At 47.0% G+C, this 26,891-nt stretch overlaps 1 protein-coding gene across 7 annotated transcripts in view; it reads right to left on the reverse strand.

Moving 5' to 3' along the window:
• Window positions 1–26,891, reverse strand: part of LOC138756927 (disintegrin and metalloproteinase domain-containing protein 19-like) — a 173,790-nt gene that overhangs the window by 24,272 nt on the left and 122,627 nt on the right. For 5 of the 7 annotated variants that reach the window (XM_069923357.1, XM_069923359.1, XM_069923356.1 and 2 more), the window contains 7 exons: window positions 24,303–24,495; window positions 16,045–16,122; window positions 12,512–12,614; window positions 8,104–8,175; window positions 6,762–6,918; window positions 5,998–6,054; window positions 2,420–2,488 (listed from right to left, as the gene is read on the reverse strand). In XM_069923357.1, coding sequence (XP_069779458.1) covers window positions 2,431–2,488; window positions 5,998–6,054; window positions 6,762–6,918; window positions 8,104–8,175; window positions 12,512–12,614; window positions 16,045–16,122; window positions 24,303–24,495 — 718 coding nt within the window. In that variant the 3' untranslated portion in view covers window positions 2,420–2,430. The remainder of the gene's footprint in view (window positions 1–2,419; window positions 2,489–5,997; window positions 6,055–6,761; window positions 6,919–8,103; window positions 8,176–12,511; window positions 12,615–16,044; window positions 16,123–24,302; window positions 24,496–26,891) is intronic. The other 2 variants (XM_069923361.1, XM_069923360.1) reach the window with 1 other exon arrangement.

Consider the following 26,891-nt stretch of genomic DNA (forward strand, 5'->3'; position numbering starts at 1 on the left):
GAGTCTGACGTCTGTGGTGGGTAAGTTGATGGAAAGTGTTCTGAGGGATGGTATTTACAAATATTTGGAGGTACAGGGATTGCTAGGGAGTAATCAGCATGGTTTTGTCAGGGGTAGATCATGCTTGACAAACCTGATTGACTTTTTCGAGGGGGTTACAAAAAAGGTTGATGAAGGGAAAGCTGTGGATGCTGTCTATTTAGACTTTAGTAAAGCTTTTGACAAAGTTCCCCACAGGAGGTTAGGAAAAAAGGTGGAGGCATTAGGTATAAATGAGGAGGTAGTGAAATGGATTCAGCAGTGGTTGGATGGGAGGTGTCAGAGAGTAGTGGTAGAAAATTGTTTGTCCAATTGGAGGCCGGTGACTAGTGGAGTTCCTCAGGGATCGGTCCTGGGTCCACCATTGTTTGTTATATATATTAACGATCTGGAAGTAGGGGTGGAGAATTGGATAAGCAAGTTTGCGGATGAATCAAAGATTGGTGATGTTGTGGGCAGAGAGGAAGATTACCGTAGATTAAAAGGTGATTTAGGAAGGCTGGAAGTGTGGGCTGAGAAATGGCTGATGGAATTTAATACAGATAAGTGTGAGGTGTTACATTTTGGAAAGGCAAATCTAAATAGGTCATATGCATTAAATGGTAGACAATTGAGGAGTGCAGAGCAACAAAGGGATTTAGGAGTTATGGTAAATAGTACCCTCAAGGTTGATACTCAGGTAGATGGTGTGGTGAAGAAGGCATTTGGAATGTTGGCCTTCATAAATCGGAGTATTGAATTCAAGAGTAGGGAGGTTATGATGAAATTGTACAAGGCATTGGTGAGGCCAAATTTGGAGTACTGTGTACAGTTTTGGTCACCAAATTATAGGAAAGATATAAACAAAATAGAGTGAGTGCAGAGAAGGTTCACGAGAATGTTGACAGGATTTCAAGGTTTGAGTTACAGGGAAAAGTTGTGCAGACTGGGGCTTTTTTCTCTGGAGCGTAGAAGATTGAGAGGGGACTTGATAGAGGTGTTTAAGATTTTAAAAGGGACAGACAGAGTCAATGTGGATAGGCTTTTTCAATTAAGAATGGGGGAGATTCAAACTAGAGGGCATGGTTTAAGATTGAAGGGGGAAAATTATAAGGGGAACATGAGGGGAAATTTATTTACGCAGAGGGTGGTGGGGATGTGGAATGAGCTTCCGGCAGACGTGGTCAAGGCGGGATCATTGGTTACATTTAAGGAAAGACTGGATCATTACATGGATAGGACGGGACTAGAGGGGTATAGACCGGGTGCTGGTCAGTGGGACTAAGAGGGTGGGGATTTGTTACGGCATGGACTAGTAGGGCCGAACTGGCCTGTTCTGTGCTGTAAGTGGTTATATGGTTATATAGTAAACCTTCCCTCAAGGATATTAGTCCCCCTCCAGTTCAGATACAAACCGTCCCATCGGAACAGGTCCCACCTTCCCTGGAAGAGCCCAATGATCCAGAAACATGAAGCCTGCAGGACCTCCTCACTCTTCCTACCCATGTCAACATGGACCATGACATCTGGCTGCTCTCCCTCCCTCCTGAGAATGCCGTGAACTCGATTTGAGATATCTTGGACCCTGGCAGCAGGGATGCAACACCCCACATCCGGGATACTCAAAACTCCTCCACTCAACTCTAACTATGAAATCCCCTATCACTACAGTTCTTCTCCTCCCTTCTCTTCTTCGCCACAGGACCAGACTCTGGACCAGAGACCTGATCGCTGTGGCTTGCCCCTGGTAGGTCCTCTCCAACAGTATCTAAAATGGTATACCCCTTTGCCCTTCCCCTACTTCTGTCTCTCCCCTAACCTTAACCCTCCCCCTTCCCTTCCGTGCTTCTACCCCTGCCCCTTCCCCTATTCATCCGCCTGCCCTTGTCCCTTCCTGCCCCTGTTCCATACTCCTACCACTGCCCTCCCTGTCCCTTCCTGCCCCTGTTCCATACTCCTACCACTGCCCTCCCTGTCCCTTCCTGCCCCTGTTCCATACTCCTACCTCTGCCCTCCCTGTCCCTTCCTGCCCCTGTTCTATACTCCTACCACTGCCCTCCTTGTCCCTTCCTGCCACTGTTCCATACCCCTACCACTGCCCTCCCTGTTCCTTCCTGCCCTTCCCCCTTCCCCCGTGTTAGTTGACTGGGCAGGTCCCCCTCACTTCCTTGCAAGCTGCAGTGGGGAGAAACAATCAGAGGGGAGGTCAGTGGAGGAAAGAGCCAGATCCAGCTGGTAGCATTGGTGCTTATCGAAGCCACGAGGAGGGTCTTGGGTGTTGTCCGTGCAGTGAGATGAAGCGCTTGGGCACTGCAGATGTTGTCGAGCCCTTGTGCCAGGGCTACAGGATCGGTGTGGGGCCAGGCACATGGAACTGCCACCCCAATCCATTTTCACTCACCCCTGACACCGTCACAGTACTGATTTGGGGAGAGAGGCATGCATTTCCATGGGGACATCAACAGGGGCCCTGCACCAGAAAGAAAAACAATTAATGCACTGCACACTTGTCTCTAAGTAATGAACCTTCAATTAACCCCAAACGTTCCCATCCAGAGAGGTCCTGAAATGTCCCCACACACCCTACAGGCCGAATGTAGTGGGAATGCTCCTTCATTTTAGATGGTCAAATGCTGGCTGGGCCAAAACAGCAGGGACCGAAGGAGTGTTGAAGTGGTGCAGCCACACGTCCACACGGGGCTCACCTAGGGCCAGTCGCTGCTGGTGACATTATTCAGAGTGTGGTAATATCCACGCGACTGCCAATCCCCTGGAGATGTTTTCGGGCCTGTGTGTAGCGGTCAGATTGTCGAAATAGATATGGTCACACTCGGCGATCCAGGGGTAGGGTACATGTTTGTACTGAAACAGGAGGAGCACAGGTCTGGGTGTGATGGTTCACCACATGTTTGACATCGTTGTGCCAGTACGAAGGACTTACCAGACATGGGAACAGCTTGAGCAACCTCCCGGAATGGGCAGGCGCTGGGCTAGAGACAGGTTCAGTGAGTGACAACCGTGGTGGAGATTATCGAGCGCTAATGTACATGCAAAGGCCGACAATGGGAGTGAGGAGAGCGTACGGTCACCTGAGGAGAATGGTGAATCAGGTTCTACAGGGCCGTGGCAGAGAAGGGCAGGCTGGGAGTTTGTTGAGGTTAGAAATGGAGAATAAATGACACAAGGTTTTTTTGCTGAACGGATATCTATGCAGCGTGAGTTTAGCAGTTCCTACAGATGTACAATGTGGCCTTGGGATGCAAGTTCCTCGCTCTCTGTCAATGGCGTGGAAAGGGGCAGGACTGTGCAGAACATGGGTTAGGTCCACCGGGAAAACTGTGTGCAACACCAACCAGCGGAAGAGATTGCCCAGGATTTTCCCAATGGAGGGCTTTAGTTACAAAGAGAGGGTGGACAGGTTGGAATTGTTCTTGTTGAGGCACAAGAAACCTTATGTAGACCAAATGCAGGCAAATAGGACCAGCCCAGAATACCAACTTGGTGCTGTAGGACTCTCAGAACTACTTTAAATTACTCAGGATGTAGATAATGGGAGTGGTAAAGGAGTCGAAACACAGAGGGCGTAGGCTTAATATGAGAGGGGAAAGAGAGATGGGAGATGTACATTTCCCATGCAGATTGGTGGGTCTATGGATCAAGCTGTCAGAAAAGGTGATAAAGTCAGGGGCAATTACGTGGACAGGTGGCGCTAGGGTTTTAGAGCAAGGCAGCATGGAAATAGAGCATTCAGCCCAACTCTCTGGGTTAGTCTCTTCTGCCTGGGTTTGACCATATCCCACAAACCTCTTCTTAGTTTATAAACTTCTATAAGGTCATCCCTCCCTCTCCCAATTTAGTGTTTTCCCACAAGATCCCAGCTCATTCTTATTCACAACTATCTTACAAATTAAGGAATTGTGATCACTATTCCCAAAATGCTCCCCACTGAAACACCTGGCCAGGCCCAGTTACCTATACAGGGTTTCCTATTGGCCTCCTTCCTGATGGAACTCTCTCTGACCCACTGCAAATTCTACCCCTTATCAGCCTCTGGCACTAAAGAGAACCCAGTCAATATTGGGGAAATTGAAGTCCTCCATGACAACAACCCTGTTGCTTGTGCAACTTTCCATAATCTGTCCACACAGAGTGGTGAGTGCCTGGAATGGCCTGCTGCGGGCAGTGGTAGAATCAGATGGCTGTGTGTAAGAGGCTTCAAAGCATAGAACCCCAGAACTCTACAACATGGAGCCAGAGGTGCCCCATCCTGTGCTCAGTACCCCAGCCAATAAAGGCCAGCGTGCCAAACACCTTCTTCCCCACCCTGCCTACCTGAGTTGCCACTTTCAAGGGATTGTGTACCTGGACCCCTTGGTCTGTCTGTTCTACAACACCTCTCCAGGGTTGTAGAACAGTTGTAGAACAGAGGGTTAAACTCATTGGAATTCAGAAGAATGAGGGGATCTCATTGAAACATTTTAAAAACTGACAGGAGTGGACCGGTTAGATGCAAGAAGAATATTCTGGATGTTGGAGAAGTCCAGAACAAGGGAGTCACAGACTAAGGAGAAGGAGGAAGCCACTGGGCTGTGAAATTGTGGCACTCCATCCCACAAAATGTGGATGAGGCGGATTCATCAGATGTCTTCATATTTGGCTGATGGTATCAGTGGGTGTGGAGTGAAAGGAGGAAGGGGAGACTGATTAGCCATGATCTTATTGAATGGTGGAGCAGGTCCAATGGGCTGATGGTGACCTTCTCCTACTCCTGGTTTCTATGATTTACTATGCAGCTCCTGCCTGCTTTGACTTATCTCAAACTCATATAACCATATATATATATATATATATATATATATATATAAAACAGTTTATGGCATGGAAACAGCCCATCTCGGCCCTTCAAGAGGCGATCTCGCCCCTTCAATCTTTGTTTTAGATTCCCGTACCGTGGGAAAAACTCTCCTGTAGTCAGGAAAATACCTGATGTTATCATTAAGGATGATCTTGCAAGACACCTGGATAGAAACTGGTCCAGCAGGCAGACACAGCATGGATTCAGGAAGGGAAGGATATGTTTGAGGATGTAACAGGTACAGTGGATAGAGGGGAGCACGTGGACATTGTTTACTTAGATTTCCAGAAAGTGTTCAATAAGGTGCTGCATAAAGGACTTACTAAGATATGGATGCATGGAGTTGGGGTGAATTAGCATGGATAGAGGATCAGTGAACTAGGAGAAGGCAGAGAGTTGGGATACAGGAACCCCTCTGTGGTTGGTGGTGATCAAGTGCCACAGGGGTTGGTGTTGGGCCCACAACTGTTCACCATATACAGTGACAATTTGGAAGAGGGGGCTGAGTGTGGTGCATCAGGCTAATTGACTTGAAATGCTTGGATTCCTACTTTGGCCCTTCTTCAACAGTACTATGTCTGAGCTGAGAGCGGGGTTGCTGCACTGAGAACCCAAGTAGGATCTGGCCATGAGTTTCGTCCAAACAAACGGAGAAGTCTCCGTGTGGTGTGACCCACCTCCAACACTCTACTTCCCCTGACTCTAGTCTTTCCAGTGAGGAGACCACGGCGTGAACGCTGACTGCTGGACTCGAGGAAATGCGCATCTGCTCCCCGGATGCAGGGAAGATGAGGGGTTGTGTGGAAAAGTTCTGTCCAACAGGGAGCAGTCAACAAGGATGGATTAGGAACTATAGTGATCCCTTATGCTGAGGGGAGCAGGAGGGTGCTGTGCCTGCATTAAATCTCGTTGAAGCAGATGGAAATGCAGAAGGCTCATCGAAGAAACAGAGAGGAGTGCAGTATAGAAACAGGCCCTTCACTCCACAAGTCTGTGGTAGCCACAAGAACAATATATCTGCAGCACCTCTCAATCCCCCCCCAAAACTTCCAGTCCTTGGTTCAAAAGGAACCTGAGACCCCGAGAAGTCCTCACATCACAGGTTGAGGGGAGGGTGGTGCTACCTGTGGGATTGAACGATTCCCGTGTCCGACACAAACACATATGTGTCTTCCGAGGTCCTGAGGGAGAGAGGGAGAGAACATGAGAGGGAGGGAGTGGGGAGAGGAGGGGGAGGGGAGGGAAAGAAGAAAGAGGAGAGGGAAGGAGGTGGACAGGTGAGGGGAGGGGATGAGGTGAGAGGTGGAGGAGGAGGAGGGGTGGTGGATGGGGAAGGCAGGGGAGGAGAGGAGGGGAGGGGGAGGAGGAGAGAGAGGAGGGGAGAGGATGAGGAAAGTGTAGGAGAAGGGTTCCCACAGTGGGGGTGGGCATCTAATATCCATGACCTCCCAGGACTGGTTACCACTTACCCCCAACAGTGGGGCTTAAAGCTCCATCCCCATCCCTATCCCCCATCCTGTCCCTCTCTGTTACAGTGCTAACCTCCACCCACCGATGCAGTCTGGACCCATGCCCGTTTGCTGGGCCCCGTGCCAAGCTGAGCCAGTTTTCCAGATGCCATGCTGCCAATATTTGCCAGGCCCCGTGCCGTCAGTTTATCAGGCCTCGTGCCAAGCCGTGGTGGATTGCCAAGCCCTACACCATGCCTTGCCAGCTTGTCTAATCCCTCTCCTTGCCGGTTTCCCAGGACCTGCGATGTGTTGTGTCAGATTTCTGAGCCCCGCACCATGCCAGTTTGCCTCAGCCCCATCATGCCAGATGGTCAGGTCCTGTGCCAGTTTGTCTGGCCCCTCACCAGTTTGCCTGCCCCCGCGTTGTGCTGGTGTACCTGATGGGAGCAGAGGGCGGTGATCCAGCCGGAACACCCTGGGTTCTGCACGGGAACTTCTTCATCCACAGCAGCCAGGCAATGGTGATGCCGATGAGCAGGATCGCCAGCAGTGGCAGAAGGACTGCAGGGAGCACCATGCTCAGGTCCATTGGAGCTGCAGGGAGAGGGGAGATGGTAGAGCACCAACCCCACAGGGTCAGGTTTCATTAATATGATAAGGGATCTTATCCTAGGCAGGGACAGATCCCATGGACCTTCTACACCTGGGGCAGGTAAAGATCCCACTGATGTACCTCTGGACAGGAAGAGACCCCATGGACCTTCAACCCCTGGGTTAGGGACAGACCCCACAGACCTTGTACCGCTGGATGAGGGCAGACCCATTAATGTTGTATCCCTGGGGCAGGGGCAGACCCCATGGACCTTGTACCACTGGGTGAGGGCAGACCCCATTAATGTTGTATCCCTGGGGCAGGGACAGACCCCATGGACCTTGTATCACTGGGTGAGGGCAGATCCCATAAATGTTGTATCCCTGGGGCAGGGACAGACCCCATGGACCTTGTATCACTGGGTGAGGGCAGACCCCATTAATGTTGTATCCCTGGGGCAGGGACAGGCCCCATGGACCCTGTACCGCTGGATGAGGGCAGACTCCATTAATGTTGTATCCCTGGGGCAGGGACAGACCCCATGGACCTTGTATCACTGGGTGAGGGCAGACCCCATTAATGTTGTATCCCTGGGGCAGGGACAGACCCCATGGACCTTCTACCCCTGGGTCAGGTACAGACCCCACAGACCTTGTACCCCTGGGGCAGGGGCAGACCCACAAATCTTCTACCCCTGGGTCAGGGACAGACCCCACAGAACTTGTATCCCTGGGGCAGGGACAGACCCCATGGACCTTGTATCACTGGGTGAGGGCAGACCCCATTAATGTTGTATCCCTGGGGCAGGGACAGACCCCATGGACCTTCTACCCCTGGGTCAGGTACAGACCCCACAGACCTTGTACCCCTGGGGCAGGGGCAGACCCACAAATCTTCTACCCCTGGGTCAGGGACAGACCCCACAGAACTTGTATCCCTGGAGCTGGGGCAGACCCCACAGAGCTTGTATCCCTGGGGCAGGGGCAGACCCCACAGACCTTGTACCGCTGGGTGAGGTAAGACCCCATTAACGTTGTATCCCTGGGGCAGGGGCAGACCCCATGGACCTTGTACCGCTGGGTGAGGGCAGACCCCATTAATGTTGTATCCCTGGGGGAGGGACAGACCCTATGGACCTTGTACCCCTGGAAAAGGGATGTTGTGATGTTCCAGGAAATTTTCCTTACCCACTGTTTCTCTGCTATATTGTATGACTGTGGTCATTGTTGCCCTTGTTTCTGAGCTTTGTGATGGTTCAGCTGTAAAGGTTAAACACAAATTGCAGTCATGTGAAGAACGATCTCTTCATTCACTAGCATCCCCCTCCGTTGCTTGTGAAGAACAACCTTCATGGATTAAATTCTGGGGATAACAGCCCGCTTCTGATGAAGGCTGCTTGGCATGAACTCTTCACTCAGTTCTCTCTCCCCAGAAGATGCCTGGCCTCATGACCAGCTCCCACATTCCTTGCTGTCAGCCTTAACTTCCCCTCACATTGGCACCCTGCCCATGTTCACCCATCCCTGGGGTCCGTCCACTACAATACACCCTCCTCAATCTGCAGTTGGTGCTTCAACTCCTCGTTCCCAGTGAAGCTCCCCACAGTTGCAGTCTAACATTCCCTGACCTGGGACATAGGACAAAGGAGCAGAAATAGGCCATTCAGCCAATTGAGCCTGCCCCGCCATTTAATATATAACTATATAACAATTACAGTACGGAAACAGACCAATTTGACCCCTCTAGTCCGCACTGATCCAAGTACCCTCCTCTAATCCCACTTACCAGCACCCTGCCCATATCCCTCCATCCCCCTCCCATCCATATACTTCTTCTTTGGCTTGGTTTCGCGGACGAAGATTTATGGAGGGGGTAAAAAAGTCCACATCAGCTGCAGGCTCGTTTGTGGCTGACAAGTCCGATGCGGGACAGGCAGACACGATTGCAGCGGTTGCAGGGGAAAATTGGTTGGTTGGGGTTGGGTACTTATCCAACTCTTTCTTAAATGACAAAATTGCTCCACCACCTTTCCCGGAAGCCCATTCCACACAGTAACCACTCTCTGAGTAAAGAAGTTCCCCCTCATGTTATTCCTAAACCTTTGCCCGTCAACTCTCAATCCATGACCTCTTGTATCCATCTCTCCTACTCTCAATTGGAAAAGCCTTTCCACATCAACTCTATCTATCCCTCTCATAATCTTAAACACTTCTATCAAATCCGCTCTCAGCCTTCTACGTTCCAAGGAATAAAGACCTAATTTGCTCAATCTCTCCTTATATTCCAGATGCTGAAACCCAGGCAACATTTTTGTAAATCTTCTCTGCACTCTCTCTATCTTGTTAATATCCTTCCTATAAATTGGTGACCAGAACTGCACACAGTTCTCTAAATTTGCCCTCACCAATGCCTTGTACAGTTTCATCATTTCTTCCCAACTCCTATATTCTATGCCTTGATTTATATTGGCAAGCATACTAAAGGCCTTCTTCACCACCCTATCCACATGTGCTCCTATCTTCAGGGAACAATGCACTGTTATTCCTAGATCTTTCTGCTCCACTGCATTCTTCAACACCCTCCCATTTACCACATATGTCCTGCTTTGATTATTCTTTCCAAAAAGAACCACCTCACACTTATCAGCATTAAACTCCATCTGCCATCTTTCTGCCCACTCCTCTAAGCAGTTTGAACCCCTCTGCAATCTTTGAAAACCCTCTTCGTCATCCACAATTCCCCCTATTTTAGTATCATATGCATATTTACTAATTCAATTTACCACCCCATCCTCCAGATCATTAATATATATGACAAACAGCAACGGTCCCAATACTGAACCCTGAGGTACACCACTTGTCACCGGCCTCCATCCTGACAAACAATTATCAACTACTACTCTCTGGCACCTTCCTTCCAGTCACTGTTGAATCCATTTGACTATCTCCAAATTAATACTCAAGGACTTAGCCTTCCTAACTAACCTCCCATGTGGAACCTTATCGAAGGCCTTACTGGTCCATATAGACAACATCCACTACTCTACCCTAGTCAACTCTTCAAAAAATTCAACAAGATTGGTCAAACATGTCCTTCCACGCTCAAATCCGTGTTGAGTGTCCCTGATCAGACCCTGTCCCTCCATATACTTATTTATACTATCTCTAAGAACGCTTTCCATCAATTTACCTACCACAGACGTCAAACTTACAGGCCGATAATTGCTAGACTTGCTCCTTGAACCCTTTTGAAACAAAGGAACCACATGCGCAACACACTAATCCTCCAGCACTCTTTGGCTTGGCTTTGCGGACGAAGATTTATGGAGGGGGTAAAAAGTCCACGTCAGCTGCAGGCTCGTTTGTGGCTGACAAGTCCGATGCGGGACAGGGAGACACGGTTGCAGGGGAAAATTGGTTGGTTGGGGTTGGGTGTTGGGTTTTTCCTCCTTTGTCTTTTGTCAGTGAGGTGGGCTCTGCGGTCTCCTTCAAAGGAGGTTGCTGCCCGCCGAACTGTGAGGTGCCAAGATGCACGGTTTGAGGCGATATCAGCCCACTGGCGGTGGTCAATGTGGCAGGCACCAAGAGATTTCTTTAGGCAGTCCTTGTACCTCTTCTTTGGTGCACCCCTGTCACGGTGGCCAGTGGAGAGCTCGCCATATAACACGATCTTGGGAAGGCGATGGTCCTCCATTCTGGAGACGTGACCCATCCAGCGCAGCTGGATCTTCAGCAGCGTGGACTCGATGCTGTCGGCCTCTGCCATCTCGAGTACTTCGACGTGAGGGATGAAGGCGCTCCAATGAAGGTTGAGGATGGAGCGGAGACAACGCTGGTGGAAGCGTTCTAGAGCCGTAGGTGATGCCGGTAGAGGACCCATGATTCGGAGCCGAACAGGAGTGTGGGTATGACAACGGCTCTGTATACGCTTATCTTTGTGAGGTTTTTCAGTTGGTTGTTTTTCCAGACTCTTTTGTGTAGTCTTCCAAAGACGCTATTTGCCTTGGCGAGTCTGTTGTCTATCTCATTGTCGATCCTTGCATCTGATGAAATGGTGCAGCCGAGATAGGTAAACTGGTTGACCGTTTTGAGTTTTGTGTGCAGCACGATACCCGTCTCTAATGAAAAATCACTGCCAGAGCCTCCGCTATTTCCTCACTAACTTCTCTCAAGGTCCTGGGGAAAATCCTGTCAGGACCTGGAGACTTGTCCACCTTTATATGTTTCAAAAGCTCCAGTACTACCTCTTAAACACTATAGTCTCCATATTTACCCCCTTTGCTTCCTTTACCCTCCACAGTTCAATATCCTTCTCCTCAGTAAATACTGAGGCAAAGAAATTGTTCAAGACCTTCCCCATCTCTTTTGGCTCCACACACATTTGTCTTTTTTGATTCTCTATTGGACCAATTTTGTTTCTCACTTTCCTTTTGCTATTTACATATTTGTAGAAACCCTTTGGATTTTCACCCTGCTTGCTATAGCCACCTCATATCTTTTAGCTTTTCTAATTCTTTCTTAAGATTCTTTTTACATTCAATATAGTACCCAAACAGCTCCTTTTTCCCCTGTTTCTTATATTTATTGCAGTACTCCCACCTTCATCAAGGTGTGAGAGACTGTCGGCAGGCGTCCGAACAAAAGGATGGAGGTAGGCAAAGGCAGGACGTGAAGGAAGGGAGGGGACAGGTGATTGGGGGAGGGGGACGGGAGGGGAGAACTGGAAAGACAGGAAAGGAGGAGGGGAAAGAAAAGGCAAGCTTTTAGCAGAAAGCAGAGAAGTCAATGTTAATGCTGTCTGGCTGGAGGGGGCCCAGACGGAAAATAAGGTGTTGTTCCTCCACTCTGCGGGTGGTCAGGGTGGGATAGTATACAAGGCCATGGACAAACATGTGAGTGCGGGTGTGTGACTCAGAATTGAAATGGTTGGCTACAGGGAGGTCACTGTTGTTGTGAATGGAGTAAAGGTGCTGAGTGAAGCCATCTCCCAGTCTGCAACCGGTCTCTCCGATGTAGAGGACACCACAAAGGGAGCACTGGATGCATTAAATCAGTCCTGCAGATATACAAATGAAGAATTGCTTGTTTCGGGCCCTGGACCCGTGGTGAAGGAGGAGGTGTGGGGGCAAGTATAGCACCTCCTGCGGCCACAGGGGAAGGTGTCGGGGGTGTGATGGGTGGGGAGGGAAATGTGCCTGGTGGTGGGGTCCAGTAGTAAGTGCCGGAAATTCTGGTCGATAATGTGTTGGATGTGGGGGCTGGTGGGGAGGTAGGGGAGGATGAGGGGGATCCTATGTTGGTTGCTTCTGGGGCAGAGGGAGGCAGGGCAGATGAGCAGGAGATGGAGGAGATGTGGGCGAGAGCTGAGTTGATGGTGGTGGAGAGGAAGCCACGCTTGGAGAAGGCAGATATTTCAGAAAATTTGGACTAGTAAACCTCATCTTGGGAAAAGATGTGGTAGAGCCGGAGAAATTGAGAGACCGGGATGGAATCCCTTACAGTGGACAGGGTGTGAGAAAATGTAGTTTAGGTTGTTGTGGGAATGTGTCTACAGATTTATGTGATTGACCAGGAAACACAACAGACAATGTCTCACCTATCAAAGGCCCGCTGTCAACACTGCCTCCGGAGCCGGTGGAATTGCAGTACGGAGGTGCCCAGCCATCAGCACAGTAACAGTTATTGTTATTGTTACAGACCTGAAAAAGAGATGGCACATTTCCCAAGGAGGGCAGCTTTACCAAGATCAAACATATTATCCCGTACATGTTGAGAAACTGAGATAAAATACAGTCCCACACATGTGAAGAACGAGATCAATCACTCAGTCTCATATACACCGAGGGACCGCGATCGAGCACACAGTCCCACACACACTGAGAGTTTAGTCCTGCACACACCGAGAAACCGAGATCGAATATAGTCCCACACATGCCGAGAAACTGAGATAAAATACAGTCCCACACATGCGAAGAACGAGATCAATCACTCAGTCCCATACACACCGAGGGACCGCAATCGAGCACACAGTCCCACACACACTGAGAGTTTAGTCCTGGACACACTGAGAAACCGAGATCGAATATAGTCCCGCACATGCCGAGAAACTGATTGAATATAGTCCCACACACACTGAAACCAAGATTGAATATATTCCTGCACACACCGAGAAACTGAGATCGAATATAGTCCCACACACACCAAGAAACTGAGATCGAATAGTCGCACACACTGAAACCGAGATCGAATATATGCCTGCACACGCCAAGAAATCGAGATCAAACACAGTCTCACACTCACCGATCAAATATAGTCCCATACATGCTGAGAAACCGAGCTTGAACACAGTCCCAGACACACTGATAAACAGAGATCAAATATAGTCTCACACACGCCAAGAAACCGAGATCAAACACACAGTCTCGCACTCACCGAGAAACCAAGATTGAATATAATCCCACACATGCCACCAATGGAACACACAGTCCCACACACACTGATAAACCAAGATCGAATATACTCCCGCACACAAGAAACCGAGATCAAATATATTCCCACACATGCCAAGAAATTGAGATCAAACACACAGTCCCATACACACCGAGAAACCGAGATTGAATATAATCCTGCATATGCCGAGAAACCGAGTTTGAATATAATCCCTCACACATCGAGAAACCAAGATCAAACACACAGTTCCACACACACCAAGAAAATGATCGAATCTAGTCCCCCATGCACTGAGAAACCGATAATTGAATACAGTCCCACACACACCGAGAAACTGAGATTGAATATAGTCCCGCATGCACCAAGAAACTGAGAATTTGGAAATGGCTCAGGGTAAAATGAAGCATTTATTTGATAGGAAAGCTCAAGTGAGGAATTTTAAGATAGGAAATAAACTTTTAATTTTGTTTCCAACACATGACAATCCTTTGTAAGCTAGATTTTCTGGTCCGTACACAGTTAAATCAAAATTGAATGATGTTAACTATGTTGTTAACACTCCAGATAGAAGGAATAAAACTCAGGTTTGTCACATAAATATGTTGAAACCTTATGACGAGAATAAGGGTAGTGGAGAACAATCTGTATCAGAGGTGTTGGCTGTTGACAGAGTGGAGGAAGTGGTGGATCATGAGATTATGGAAACAGAATCTTGTGAGGGCAACCTTAAAGAAACCATGGTTCCTGTGCCCCTGTCTAACTCAGAAATTTTGGAAAATTTGGAGGAAAATTTAGTTCATCTTAAGTCACAAGAACAGATGCAGTTGAAGGAATTAATTTTAAAGTACAGAAATCTGTTTCCTGACGTTCCAAAAAGGACATCAGTGATTCATCACGATGTGGATGTCGGAGAAGCAAGTCCCATTATACAACACCCATACAGAATAAACGTTCAGAAAAGGAAAATCATGGATCAGGAGATGGAATATATGTTGAGAAATGATATTATTAGACCTTCAAACTATAATTTTTCTCCTTGTATTCTAGTACCAAAACCAGATGGAGCTGTTAGGTTCTGTACAGATTACAGGAAGGTTAATTCAGTAACTAATACAGATGCTTATCCTATTCCAAGAATAGATGATTGTATTGATAAAATTGGCAAAGCTAAATTTCTTACTAAGTTGGATTTGTTGAAGGGTTACTGGTGTGTGCCTTTAACTGAGAGAGGAAAGAATATTTCAGCTTTTGTATTTATACAAGTATAATGTGTTAACTTTTGGCATGAAAAAATGCCCCTGCAATATTCCAGAGGATGATTAATTCTGTAATCCAAGGGTTAACAGATACAGATGCTTATATTGATGACTTGGTCACAATAAGTGACACAGGGGAAGAACATCTAAGGCAATTGGACAAATTGTTTGCAAGATTATCCAAAGCAAACTTAACTGTTAATTTAGCAAAGAGTCAATTTGCAAATGCCACGGTCACATAGTTGGGTCATGTAGTTGGCCATGGCAAAATTCAAGCTCAGGTGAATGCAATTTCTGAGTTTCCTGTTCCCAAGGGCAAGAAAGCAGTGAGAAGGTTTTTAGGAATGGCAGGATATTACAGGATATTATTGGAAATTTTGCTGAGGTTGGTCTTCCTATAACCAACCTTTTGAAGAAAGGGGAGAAATTTGTGTGGACTAAAGAGTGTCAGACAGCTTTGGAAAATTTAAAGGAGATGCTATACCATTGCCCTGTGTTAAAATCTGATTTTGACAAATAATTTTCTTTAGCAGTGGATGCCAGTGAGGGAGAAGCAGGTGCAGTTTTATTGCAAAAACAATGAAATTGACCATCCAGTTGCCTGTTTTTCACAAAAATTCAATGTTCATCAAAGGGACTATTCCACTCTAGAAAAAGAACTATTGGCAATTGTGTTATCTTTGCAGAATTTTAATATGTATCTCAAGAACCAATTGTGGTATCTACTGACCTCAATCCTTTGGTGTTTTGGAATAAAATGAAGAACAAGAACGGAAGATTGTTAAAGTGGAGTTTGATATTCCCTCAATCCAGTCACCCCTCAGCCCTGTGAGGGGGTCCCACATTCGGACCTTGTTATATCATTGGAATTTGACATTGAAAATGTTTCGTTGGTGATTTCCACAGTTTAACCTTGTTATGTGAGTGAGTTCCACAGTATAATCATGTTTTCTCTGTGAATCCCAGATTGTAAACATTATGTTACCGAGTCCCACAGTGTAAACTTGTTATGTGAGTGATTTTCACAGTGTGACCTGGTGTTGTGAGTGAATTTCAAAGTGTGAATTTGTTATGGCGGTGAATTCCAGTCTCAACCTGTCAAGTTAGTGAGTCTCAGGAGTGAAAAATTGGTATGTTATTGAGTTGAGAGTGTGACCTTGTTATGTGATAGATTCTTACAGTGTAAACTTGTTATGTGAGTGATTCCCACAGTTTGACCTTGTCATCGAGTTCGACATTGAAAATGTGAGTTGTTTTCACAGTGTGACCTTGTGATATGAATGATAGCCCAACATCATAGTACCACACCAAGAGTTCTCCATCTCTGAAGAAGGGTCCACACACATACCAGCTGGAGCCCACCACCATTTACACAGGTGTAGCAGAAGGATAAGATCTCTGGAGCAGAGGTTTGGCTCCTTACCCCCTTGTTGTTGCAGGTTCTATCACAGCTGTCGATGTCAAACAGGGAGACATGTCGGCAGGCACCATCAATGCAGATCTGCGAAACAGAGGGTTGAAGGGTGAGTGCATCGCAGGGTCGCTGCTGAGCTGGGAATGAGCTATGGACTTCAACCCCATATAGGGAGGGATCTATCCTCCCAACATCCGAATGGGGTTGTCCCCAAGCAAGCTGACACTCACATTGAGGCATCAGACCTTCTGGACAGTGAGTCCTGTATCCTGAGACCTGGAACCAAGTTCTCAGGACAAAATGTGTGATGTACAGAACACATCAGAGCTGCTTGGGGAATGGGCCACTGATTGGTGACATGGAGAAAGGGACAAAGGACAGAGCAGAGGATTAGGAAGTGGGAGACAGAGTGCAGGAGGACACCAGGGCCCATTCTGTCCCTCACTCCTCTCCATCGCCCAATCAGATCATGGCTGACCTCCTGCCTTGGTGCCTCTCTCCTGCGCTGTCTCCATGGTTCATCTCCAAATCTTAAACAGACACACACCTGAGTCCATAAGATATAGGAGTAGCAGTAGGCCATTCAGCTCATCAAGTATCTCCAACCATTCCATCACGAGCTGATCCGTTCTCTACTCAGCCCCACTCTCTGGCCATCTCCAACCTTTGATACCCTAACAAGTCAGATACCTATCAATCTCTAACTTAAATACTCCCAAAGACCTGCCCTCCACAGCCAGCCATCGTAGCAAATTACAGAGGTTCACCACACTCTGGCTGAAGAAATTCCAGTTCATCTCAAATCGCTGCCTTCTTCCACAAACGTGGCTTCCCCTCCACCACCATCAACTCATCCCTCACCCACATCTCCTCCATTTCGCACTCACCTGCCCTGGCCCCCTCTGCCTCCTGATGCAGCAAACACTGCATTTTGGCACTTACAACAGGACCCCACTATCAGACATAGCTTCCCCTCTCTGCCTTCTGTAGGGACTGCTCCCTCTGTGACTCCCTCATGCACTCAACCCTTCCTACCAATCATGCCATCCTCCCCCACCCCCACCCGGCACATTTTTTTTGAATATTTTATTTTTGATTTTCAAAGATGTACAAATCTAAACAACCCAAAATAACCTGAAATAAAAATGATAAGGAACAAAATACAAGAGCATGTCATTTGCACCATGACCCACCTCATTGATCTCAATCATTCCACTACTGGCACAGATTATTGCCTTGCTTTTATTCAGAAGGGGTAGAATTATATCTGTGTACCAATGTATTGCAGATAAGGTGGCAACACTCTTAACAAATGTGTCATATTTCCTCCTTAAATTGTACATGATTTTCTCCAGGGGAATGAAACTCTGCATTTCCGTTTTCCATCGTATAATAGTTAGTTGGGAGTCGGACTTCCATGTGACTGCTATACATTTCCTGGCTACTGCAAAGGTGACCTTCACAAATTGCATTTGGTATTTGGACATTTTAAAACACACGTCCATAATGTTTCCCAAAAGGTACAATTCCAGATCCTGAGGAAAATCCACCTTTGTAATTTTTTTCAGAATGTCCCCCCAGGTCCTCCCAGAAGGGGCTCACCTTTCTACACAGCCAGGTTGAATGGATGTTGGGCACCATCAGACTGAGGGGAACGATAGGCTTTATTGTACAGAAGACTTGAGCTGGCCCGGATCCAAACTAGGGAAGTGCAAGGAAGGGAAAGGTGGGTCGACCTTTATGGCCTGAGTCCCAGGGGAGGAGTCCAGGTAAGAGTGTCATCAGGGGGCGGGCCAGCCTGAGCCAATTAGCATATGCAATCCATACCATTACATTGGATAAAGGTTCCAATATCCACCCTGTGAGAGATGAGGAAACTTGACATAAAATATGAAAGATGGGGAAACTAGTGCAGACATGTGGAGTGATGGATTAAACCAGTATGAACAGGCTAAGCATGGAAATTAGAATACAGGAAGCAGAGTCAGCCTATGTAAGATAAGAACCTTCTAGTCTTTTCCACAGGATCAGTGAGCCCACCGTATGAATAAGATAAGGAGAGGTTAAGGAATAATAGAATGGAAGTTGAGATAGTCTGGATGAGATAAGGGTCTCCTAGCCCTAGACAGAAGTACCAAGTTCTACATATATAATTAGTAAGCCATACACAGATTTATCAAGTTAAGTATATTAAATTAGTAAACCCCAGACAGGATTAGCAAACCCTGCATATGAAGGGACTGTAGCCCTGAGAGTCGGGAAGGTGTGAATGGGGACAAGGGCAAGGTTGTGAAGAAGGACAATGAGGATAATGACATGAGAAGACACCGACAGGATACCCCCCTGGTCCTCCAAGTGCACAGAAACAGCACGTAGGCAGGCAGGATTGCCTAATGCCAAACCCATCCAGGAGGCAGAAGAATGTAAGGGGGAGGGTATTCTGATACTGAAATTCACTGTATAAAAGTTGGGTGAGCCCCAGTGTATGTGTGTATTCCCATGGTAAGGGGAAGCACCCAACTTTGCATTGTTGTTTAATAAATGTTCTTTGTTCTCAATTTTTGTCTCGAGCAATTTCTGTGAAGGTACATCTATTTCTAACAACCCCACACCTAAGCACATTTCCGAGATTTCTGGTTTGGATTTATGTAATTTTTTGTGGTGTGAGGTACAGTTGATACAGGAAATTGTATTGCACCAACATGAACCTGGCATTAATGACTGCTCTTATGCTGTCCTGACACAGGTCTGACCAGCACTGCTCGTGGATTGCTCCGGCACCTTTTCCAGATATAGCAACACTTTGCTTGTATATCTGCGGCAGTGATCCATTGCATCCAGTGCCTTATGGCCTTTTCTACATCAGAGGGACTGGACACAGACTGGGGAAATCACCTCTCTGAGCCTCCGCTCTGTCTGTATTAGTGACAGGGACCTCCCAGTGGCCAACCACTTCAATTCTGCACCCCACTACCGTGCTGACATGTCTGTCCATGTCTCGTACTGTCAAACCCAAACCACCTGATTTTCCATCTGGGTCCTCTCCAACCGGATGGCATTAACAGTGACTTCTCCAGTTTCTGCTAATCTGCTCTCATTCCCCCCTCCCTTCCCTTCCCCCTCTGCTTCCACCCCCTTCCCTCTCCATTCACCGAGCCATCCCTCCTCCCCTTCCTGCTGTGCCCTCCTTCCCTTTTCCACCAATTACCTCCAGCCTTTGAGACCATGTTTCTCCCCCTACCCCCCCCCCCCCAACACTTTGTTCAGACACCTGGCAACATTCTGTTCATACCTTGATGAAGGGCTCAAGCCTTTGGTTATGTATCTATCTTTCCTGTTTGACCAGCTGAGTTTCTCCAGCATCGAGTTTTTACATATTCCTCCATTCTCTAGTTTAAATCCTGAGGTTGTTCCCTCTTGTCCTGGACTCCCCCACCGTGGGAGACAATTTTGCCACATCTACTCTTGTACTGACAATAACCACACCAGCAGTGCGAGTATAAGACAGATTTAATAAACTAATAGGTACACTAAGAGGTCTTGTCTCTCTGCAAGACAAACCTGGAAGGCTAGACTGTAGCTCTGGACTGTTTTATAGACAAGGTCACTGGGATGACCCCTGATGACCTAGTGGTGGAATTACATCTCACCACAACTCTGTCCAGACCTTTCAACATTCAAAATGCTTTTATGAGGTCCCCCCCTCATTCTTCTGATCTCCAAGGAGTCCAGTCCAAGAGCCATCAAATCTTCCTTGTATGCTAATCCCTTCATTCCAGGAATCATTCATGTGACTAATTCCTGGAAAAATCAAACACAGAATTCCCCTCGTCCTCCCCTACCACCCCACCAGCTTCTGCATCCAATACATTATCCTCCGGAATTTCCTGCACTTATAGTAGGATCCCACCACTCGACACATCTTCCCTTCTCCTCCCCTTTCTCCCTTCCATAGGAACTGCTCCCTCACGCCCTCATCCCTCCCCACCAATTACCCCCCCCAACCCTCGGCACCATCCCCTGTGGCTGCATGAGGTGCCACACTTGCACCCAAACCTCCTTCCTCACCACAGTCCAAGGACCCAAATAGGCCTTTCAAGTGTATCTGCAGGATTGATTGACTGCAGCCGGTGCTCCTTCTGTGGCCTTCCCTACATTGGAAAGACTGGGCGCAGACGAAGGGATCGCTTCACTGAGCACCTCCGCTCTGTCCAAGCAGTGACAGAGATCTCCCAGTGGCCCACTATTTCAGTTCTGTGTCACACTCCCATACTCACGTCTGTCTGTGGCCTTACAACATAGAAGATTACAGCACAGTACAGGCCCTTCAGCCCTTGATATCCCTTCCTTAAAAAAAAGTACTGAACCCTCCCTACTCCCTTCATGAGTCTGTCTAAGATTCTCTTAAATGGCCCCAATGTTCCAGTCTCCATCACCATCCCTGGGAAGGCATTCCCGGCCCCCACAACTCTCAGGGTAAAAAATGTACCCCTGATGTTTCCTCTCAACTTCCCTCCCTTCACTTTGAACACACGTCCTCTGGTGTTTGCTGATCCCACCCTGGGAAACAAGCGCTGACTGTCCACCCTATCTATGCCTCTCAGAATCTTTAGACATCAAGTCTCTTCTCATCCTTCTATGCTTCAAAGTGAAAAGTCCCAGCTCTGCTCTCCTTTTTTCTGATTTTACAGACTCATGCATTTCAAACAGCGCAGGAGAACATTCATTTCCTGTAACAGAGTACATTCTACTGAGTCTTTTTTCCTCCCTCCCCCTTCCCCCACCCCAAAATGATAAATCAACAAACACATGCTGGTTACAATAGAAAATAGAACACAACAGAATAATAATGGTTACAAGTGGGTCATAGAAACAACTCAAAGGTTACATAAGCCAAGAAGATACCCAAGCAACCGAAAATACATAGGAAAAACAAAACAAAAGGAGACAATAGGAAAAAAACACTTGGGGACGTATTGACTAGGTCTCAGAGTCATTTCTTCAATCCTGACGTTCCATCCACCACTCCTTTTAAAGAAAGAAAGTGGTGGGGGAGGGGGGGGGAGTATAATCATACCTATGTCCCAACCTATGTGCCAGACCTCCCCCTCTCATTGTAGGTGATTTTCTCTGGGGAACACAGCTCTGTGACTCCATACTCCAACATGTGGTGCTCAGCTGGGAGTCAAACTTCCAGGTAACTGCTACACATTTTCCGGCCACAGCCAAGGTGACCTTCTCAAATTGGACATGGACAATCTCAAACTCATGTCCATGATATTCCCCAACAGGATCAGCTCTGGGTCCTGCAGAAAGTCCACGCCTGTGATTTTTCCAAAAATATCCCCTACATCTACCCAAAATACTCTCACCTTGGTGCATAGACAGGTTGAATGTACAAAGGTTCCCCTCTCTAAGCCACATCTAAGACACAATTCTGAGATTTCTGGTTTTATCTTGTGTACTTTTTGCTGCGTAAGATACAGCTGGTGAAGGAAATTGTACTGCTCCAGCCTATGTTTGGCAATAGTGACTGCTGTCATGCTGTCCGACGTAAGTCAAATCAGCACTGCTCATGGATTGTTATTCCTAAGTCTGACTCCCATCTTTGCCTCAATTTACAGAAACCCAGTTTCAGGCCCTCATTTTGGAACAGTGGACACATAGGATGAATGTATGTGTGATCACAAGATTCACACAAGACAAAGGAACAGAACCAGGCCTCTAAGCCCATTGAGTCTGTTCTGTAAATCTATACTAAACTACTCTACACTAGTTCCAATTTCTGGCCTTTTCCCCATATCCCTTGATACCCTCACTAATGAGATTCTTGTCTATTACTTGTTTAAATACACCCAGTGATCTGGTTTCCACTGCTGTATATGGCAGTGAGTTCTACAGATCCTTGACCCTCTGGCTACAGAAATTCTTTCTAATCTCTGTTTTATATGGATAACCTCTCATTTTCAGACTATGACCCCTTGTCCTCGATTCACCCACCAAGGGAAACATTTTACCCGCCTCCACCCTATTTAAACCTTTCAAAATACAAAATGCCTCTATGAGATCTCCTCTCATTCTCCTCTACTCCAATGAATACAACCCAAGAGCTGCCAAACGCTCCTCGTACGTTAGCCCTTACATTCCAGGAATCGTCCTAGTAAATTTTCTCTGCACCCTCTTCAACAACATCACATCCTTTCTAAGATAGGGGGCCCAAAACTGCACACAGTTCTCCAAATGAGGCCTCACCAGTGCTCCATAGAGCCTCAACACCTCTTTTCTCTTATACGCTATTCCTCTTGAAATGAAGGCCAACATAGCATTCTCTTTCTTCACTACCAATCCCACCTGGTCATTAACCTTTAGGTTTCCCTGCATGAGGACACCCAGGTCCCTTTGCACATCCAAGGTCTGAACTTTCACCCCATCCAAATAGTATTCTGTTTGTTTTCACTGCCAAAATGTACAACTGTACATTTCTCTGTTAAATCTCATCTGCCCTAATTTTGCCCAGTCTCCCAATCTGTGCATATCCTTCTGCAACTTTATGGTTTCTCCTACACTTCCTACTCCGCCACCTAACTTAGGTCATCCGCAAAACCACTCATTCCACAATCCAAATCATTAATAGAAATTGTAAACAACAGCGGCTCCAATACCGACCCCTGTGGAACACCACTAGTTACAGGCAGCCATTCAGAATGGGAACCCTTAATTTCGACCCTTTGCTTCCTGCCTATCAGCCACTTCTCCATCCAGTTTAATAACTTCCCTCTAATTCCATGGGCCTTCATCTTATTTTGCAGCCCAATACGCTGCACCTTATTGAAAGCCTTTTGAAAAATCTAAATAGATAACATCCACAACCTCCCCTCTGTCTATCCTACTTGAGATTTCTTCAAAAAACTCTAATAGGTTGGTCAGGCAGGATCTACCCTTTAAAAAACCATGCCGACTAGGACCAATCCTGTCATGCATTTCAAGGTATTTCATAACTTTCATAATTGATTTTGTATCCCGGGATTTTACCATAATCTTCCAGTGTGGTCATCCACACCCTTAAGTAACCAACCATTAAGCCTGTACTCAGCCTTCTGGTTTGTCCTTCCAAAATGCATCACCTCACACTTATCCGAATTGAACTCCATCTGCCACTTTTTGCCCAACTCTGCATCCTGTCTATATCCTGTTGTAACCTTCGACAACCTTCAGTTCCATCCACAACTCCTCCAACCTTCGTGTCATCCATCAACCTACTGACCATCCTTCCGCCTCTTCATCCAGGTCATCTATAAAAATCACAAAGAGCAGGGGTCCCAGAACAGATTCCTGCGGCCCCTCCACTAGTCACCGACCTCCAGACAGAATCCTTTCCTTTCACTACTGCTCTCCGCTTTCTAAACGTGAGCCAATTTTTTATCCACACGGCCAAGGTTCTGCTGACCCTGTGACTCATGATTTTCTGGATGAATCTCTCATGGGGAACCTTGTCAAATACCTTACTAAAATCCATGTCGACCTCATCTACCACCTGACCCTCATCAATTTATTTTTTTACTCCTCAAAAAACTCACAGGCTCATAAGGCATGACCTTCCCTTCACAAAGCCCCGCTGACTATCCTTGATAGACTGGACTTCTCCAAATGCTCACAGATTCTATCCTTAAGAATCCTCTCCGATAGTTGACACCCCACTAACGTAAGAATCACTGGTCTAGAATTCTCAGGATTCTCCCTATTACCTTTTTTAAACAAGGGGATGACATTGTCCATTCTCCAATCCTCTGACACCTCCCCTGCGGCCAAAGAGGATTCAAAGATCATAGCTACTGCCCCAGCTCTCTCTTCCCTCACTTCCCACAGCAACCTGGGGTATATTGCGTCTGACCCTGACCTATTAACCTTGATGTTTTTAAGAAGATCCTACACTTCCTTAATCTCCACATTGTCCAACACACCGGCCTGTTCTATTTCATCCTCACCGTGATCAAGGTCCATTTCTCGTGAATATTGACACAAATGATTTATTTAGGTCCTTTCCAACCTCCTCTGCTTCCTGAATTCTTAATGCACTGTCCCACCACATAGAGGAACAACACTTGATTTTCCGTCTGGCCACTCTCCAGCCAGATGGCATTAACATCGACTTCTCCAGTTTCTGCTAGCCTCTACTGGAGAGGTAGTGATAGAAATGTGGGGGGAGGGGGAGGGGGTTGCCTTTGTCAATGAGTGCCTGCAGCATGACTGGACAATGAACCACTCACCTTCTCATGCCCACAACGGGTCCCTCGCTGGACAAGATCCACCATGTTGGCATCATCGAAGGCAGCGAAGGTTCCCCGGCACTTGTATTTCACACCATTGTAGGTCAGCGAGCTGATTATCACGTTCAGTGTTCCTCCCCGGAGAGGCGTTGTATTCCCATCCTTGCACTGGATCTTCCCACACAGAATATTCCTGCATAGAGACACACACTCTGGGTTGTCACACCTGCAGAGCACACAGCCACCTCCTGTGGACAGGTGGCGATCAGTGATGCATCTGAGTTCACAGTAGCAGGGACACCACTGCGGACATCTGTTTGATCAATTCCACCCGGCCTTGGGGCCTCGAGCATCCAACCAAGTTCTCAACCTGCTGCCTTCACATTCAGCTGAAGAACTCCCCTGCCTACCCTGTGTGTACTCGGTTGACATCCAACCCAGTGGTGATCGGGAGGAGAGTGCAGGGAATGCTCGTGTGTTGGGGCATTTTGTGATCAGAAAGAAGGTGGTCAAGTCTTTTAAGGATTTAAGGTCTCTTGGGTCTGATAAGCGAACCATATTTGCCATTCCACAAACCTCCAGAACCTCCCCTGGATGCAAAATTCATCGCCAGAGCCCCAGCAATCTCTTCCCTCCCTTCCCACTGCAACCCAACTCATCTGGTCCTGTGGACTTAACAATCCTAATGTTTTTAAGAAGATCCAACACTTCTTTAAACTCCACATCATCCAGCACACAGGCCTGTTCTATTCCGACCTCACCCTGATCTCGGTCCTTTTCTCTTGTGAATACTGAAGCAAAGTATTCATTTGGGATCCCCCTCCTCAACCTCCGCCTCCAGGCACATGTCACCTCCTTTATCCTCTGTGACGGATTATGTTGCATTTATATTGTGTATAGAAATGTTTTAAAGGAGATAAATTGTGGCAGGTTTTTTTTATATTGTAGGTCACACACAGATACAAACACTTCAAAACAGATCTCAAAAAAAAAGATTTAAAATACTAGAGCTCTGCTCAAGCCAGACAGTCCAGGCTCTGGGTGCCTTTGAATAAAACTTTGAAGGATGCCTATAAGGACTTCACAAGTAGGTGTTAATTGGACCTGCTGTGAGCAATGGATTATTGTTTTGGAAAGCAACAGATGAATGAACTTGAAGATTGGGTCTGGAGTCACAATCTGTCTGAATGCAGTTTGCTGTTCTAAGAGGATCATGTGGTTTTCTCTGAGAGAGAGAGAGAGAGAGAGACAGACAGACAGACAGACAGACAGACAGACAGACAGACAGACAGACAGACAGACAGACAGACAGACAGACAGACAGACAGACAGACAGACAGACAGACAGACAGACAGAACTCAGCTCTACAGTTCAGCAGCAGCAGGTGGGACTGGAACAGGACAAGCTGGAAAACTTATGGAAAAACCCCATTTTGAAGATGGGTTGTGAGTGCTTAGTTCAGCCTGGTCAAAGCCCTTGTGGTCCATGCAAGAAGAGAGGACTGGCTTCATAATGTTTCATTTGAAATAAGAGAAACAAAAAGGCACTCTGTGGTGACCTGAAAGAAAGAGGTTATCATCTGGAAAGCCCTGATGGGGCAAGTTTCTTCGGCAAGACACTGAAATGGCTGATCGGAAGGAATCATTTGTGTCCAACGAGCAACAACTCTCTCTCTGAAAACTAACAAGAACCTTCCTGAGCGGTAACCATTTACCCTTCAAGCACCAAAGCCTGGTGAAGATTCATAAATGTTAAATTCTATTCACAGTATAAGAATTGCCTGATACCAGTGAACTTGGAGGAGTGAGAAGAGAGATTGGACTGTGAACCAAAGAACTTTTCTGAACTTACACACACATTACATACACGTGCAATTAGAATTAGAAGGGGGTTAAGTTAAGTTAATAGTGATAAGTTAAAGTTTGATTCTATTTTCATGTTTAAAGATAATTAAAAGCAACTTTTGTTTAAGTAACCATTTGTCTTGGTGAATTTCTTTTGCTGCTGGGTTTTGGGGTCCTCTGGGACCATAAACGCCTTTTTCATCCTTCTGTTCTTCACATACACATAGAATGCCTTGAGGATCTCTTTAATCCTACATCCCAAAGCCTTCTCATGCCCCCTTCAAGCTCTCCTAAGTCCTTTCTTAAGGTCCTTCCTGTCTACCATATACTTCTCATGAGCACTTCCTGTTTCCTGTTTCCTATTCCTAATATATACTTCCTTCTTCCTCTTGACCAGCTGCCTCATCTGTTATGTCAACCATGGTTCCTTTTTCCTACCATCTATTCCCTGCCCCAGTGGGACAAACCTGTCCTGAACTCAGCACATGGTCTCAAAACATCCTCCACATTAGTTCCGTGATTTCACCCAAGAACATCTGTTCCTAATTTACTCGCTAATTCCTGGGCAAACAACCCCATCTGTTCTCTCGTGATGTTGTCTCCCTCTGTGAGATCACCCTCACCCTCCTGTGCTCCAAGGAATAAAGCCCCGGCCTGTTCAACCTCTCCCTGTAGCTCAGGTCTCCGAGTCCTGGCAACATTCTCGTCAATCTTCTCTGCACCCCCTCTCCACCTCGACGACAT

The sequence above is a fragment of the Narcine bancroftii genome, chromosome 3, assembly GCF_036971445.1.
Source record: "Narcine bancroftii isolate sNarBan1 chromosome 3, sNarBan1.hap1, whole genome shotgun sequence".
In the NCBI taxonomy this organism is placed as follows: Eukaryota; Metazoa; Chordata; class Chondrichthyes; order Torpediniformes; family Narcinidae; genus Narcine; species Narcine bancroftii.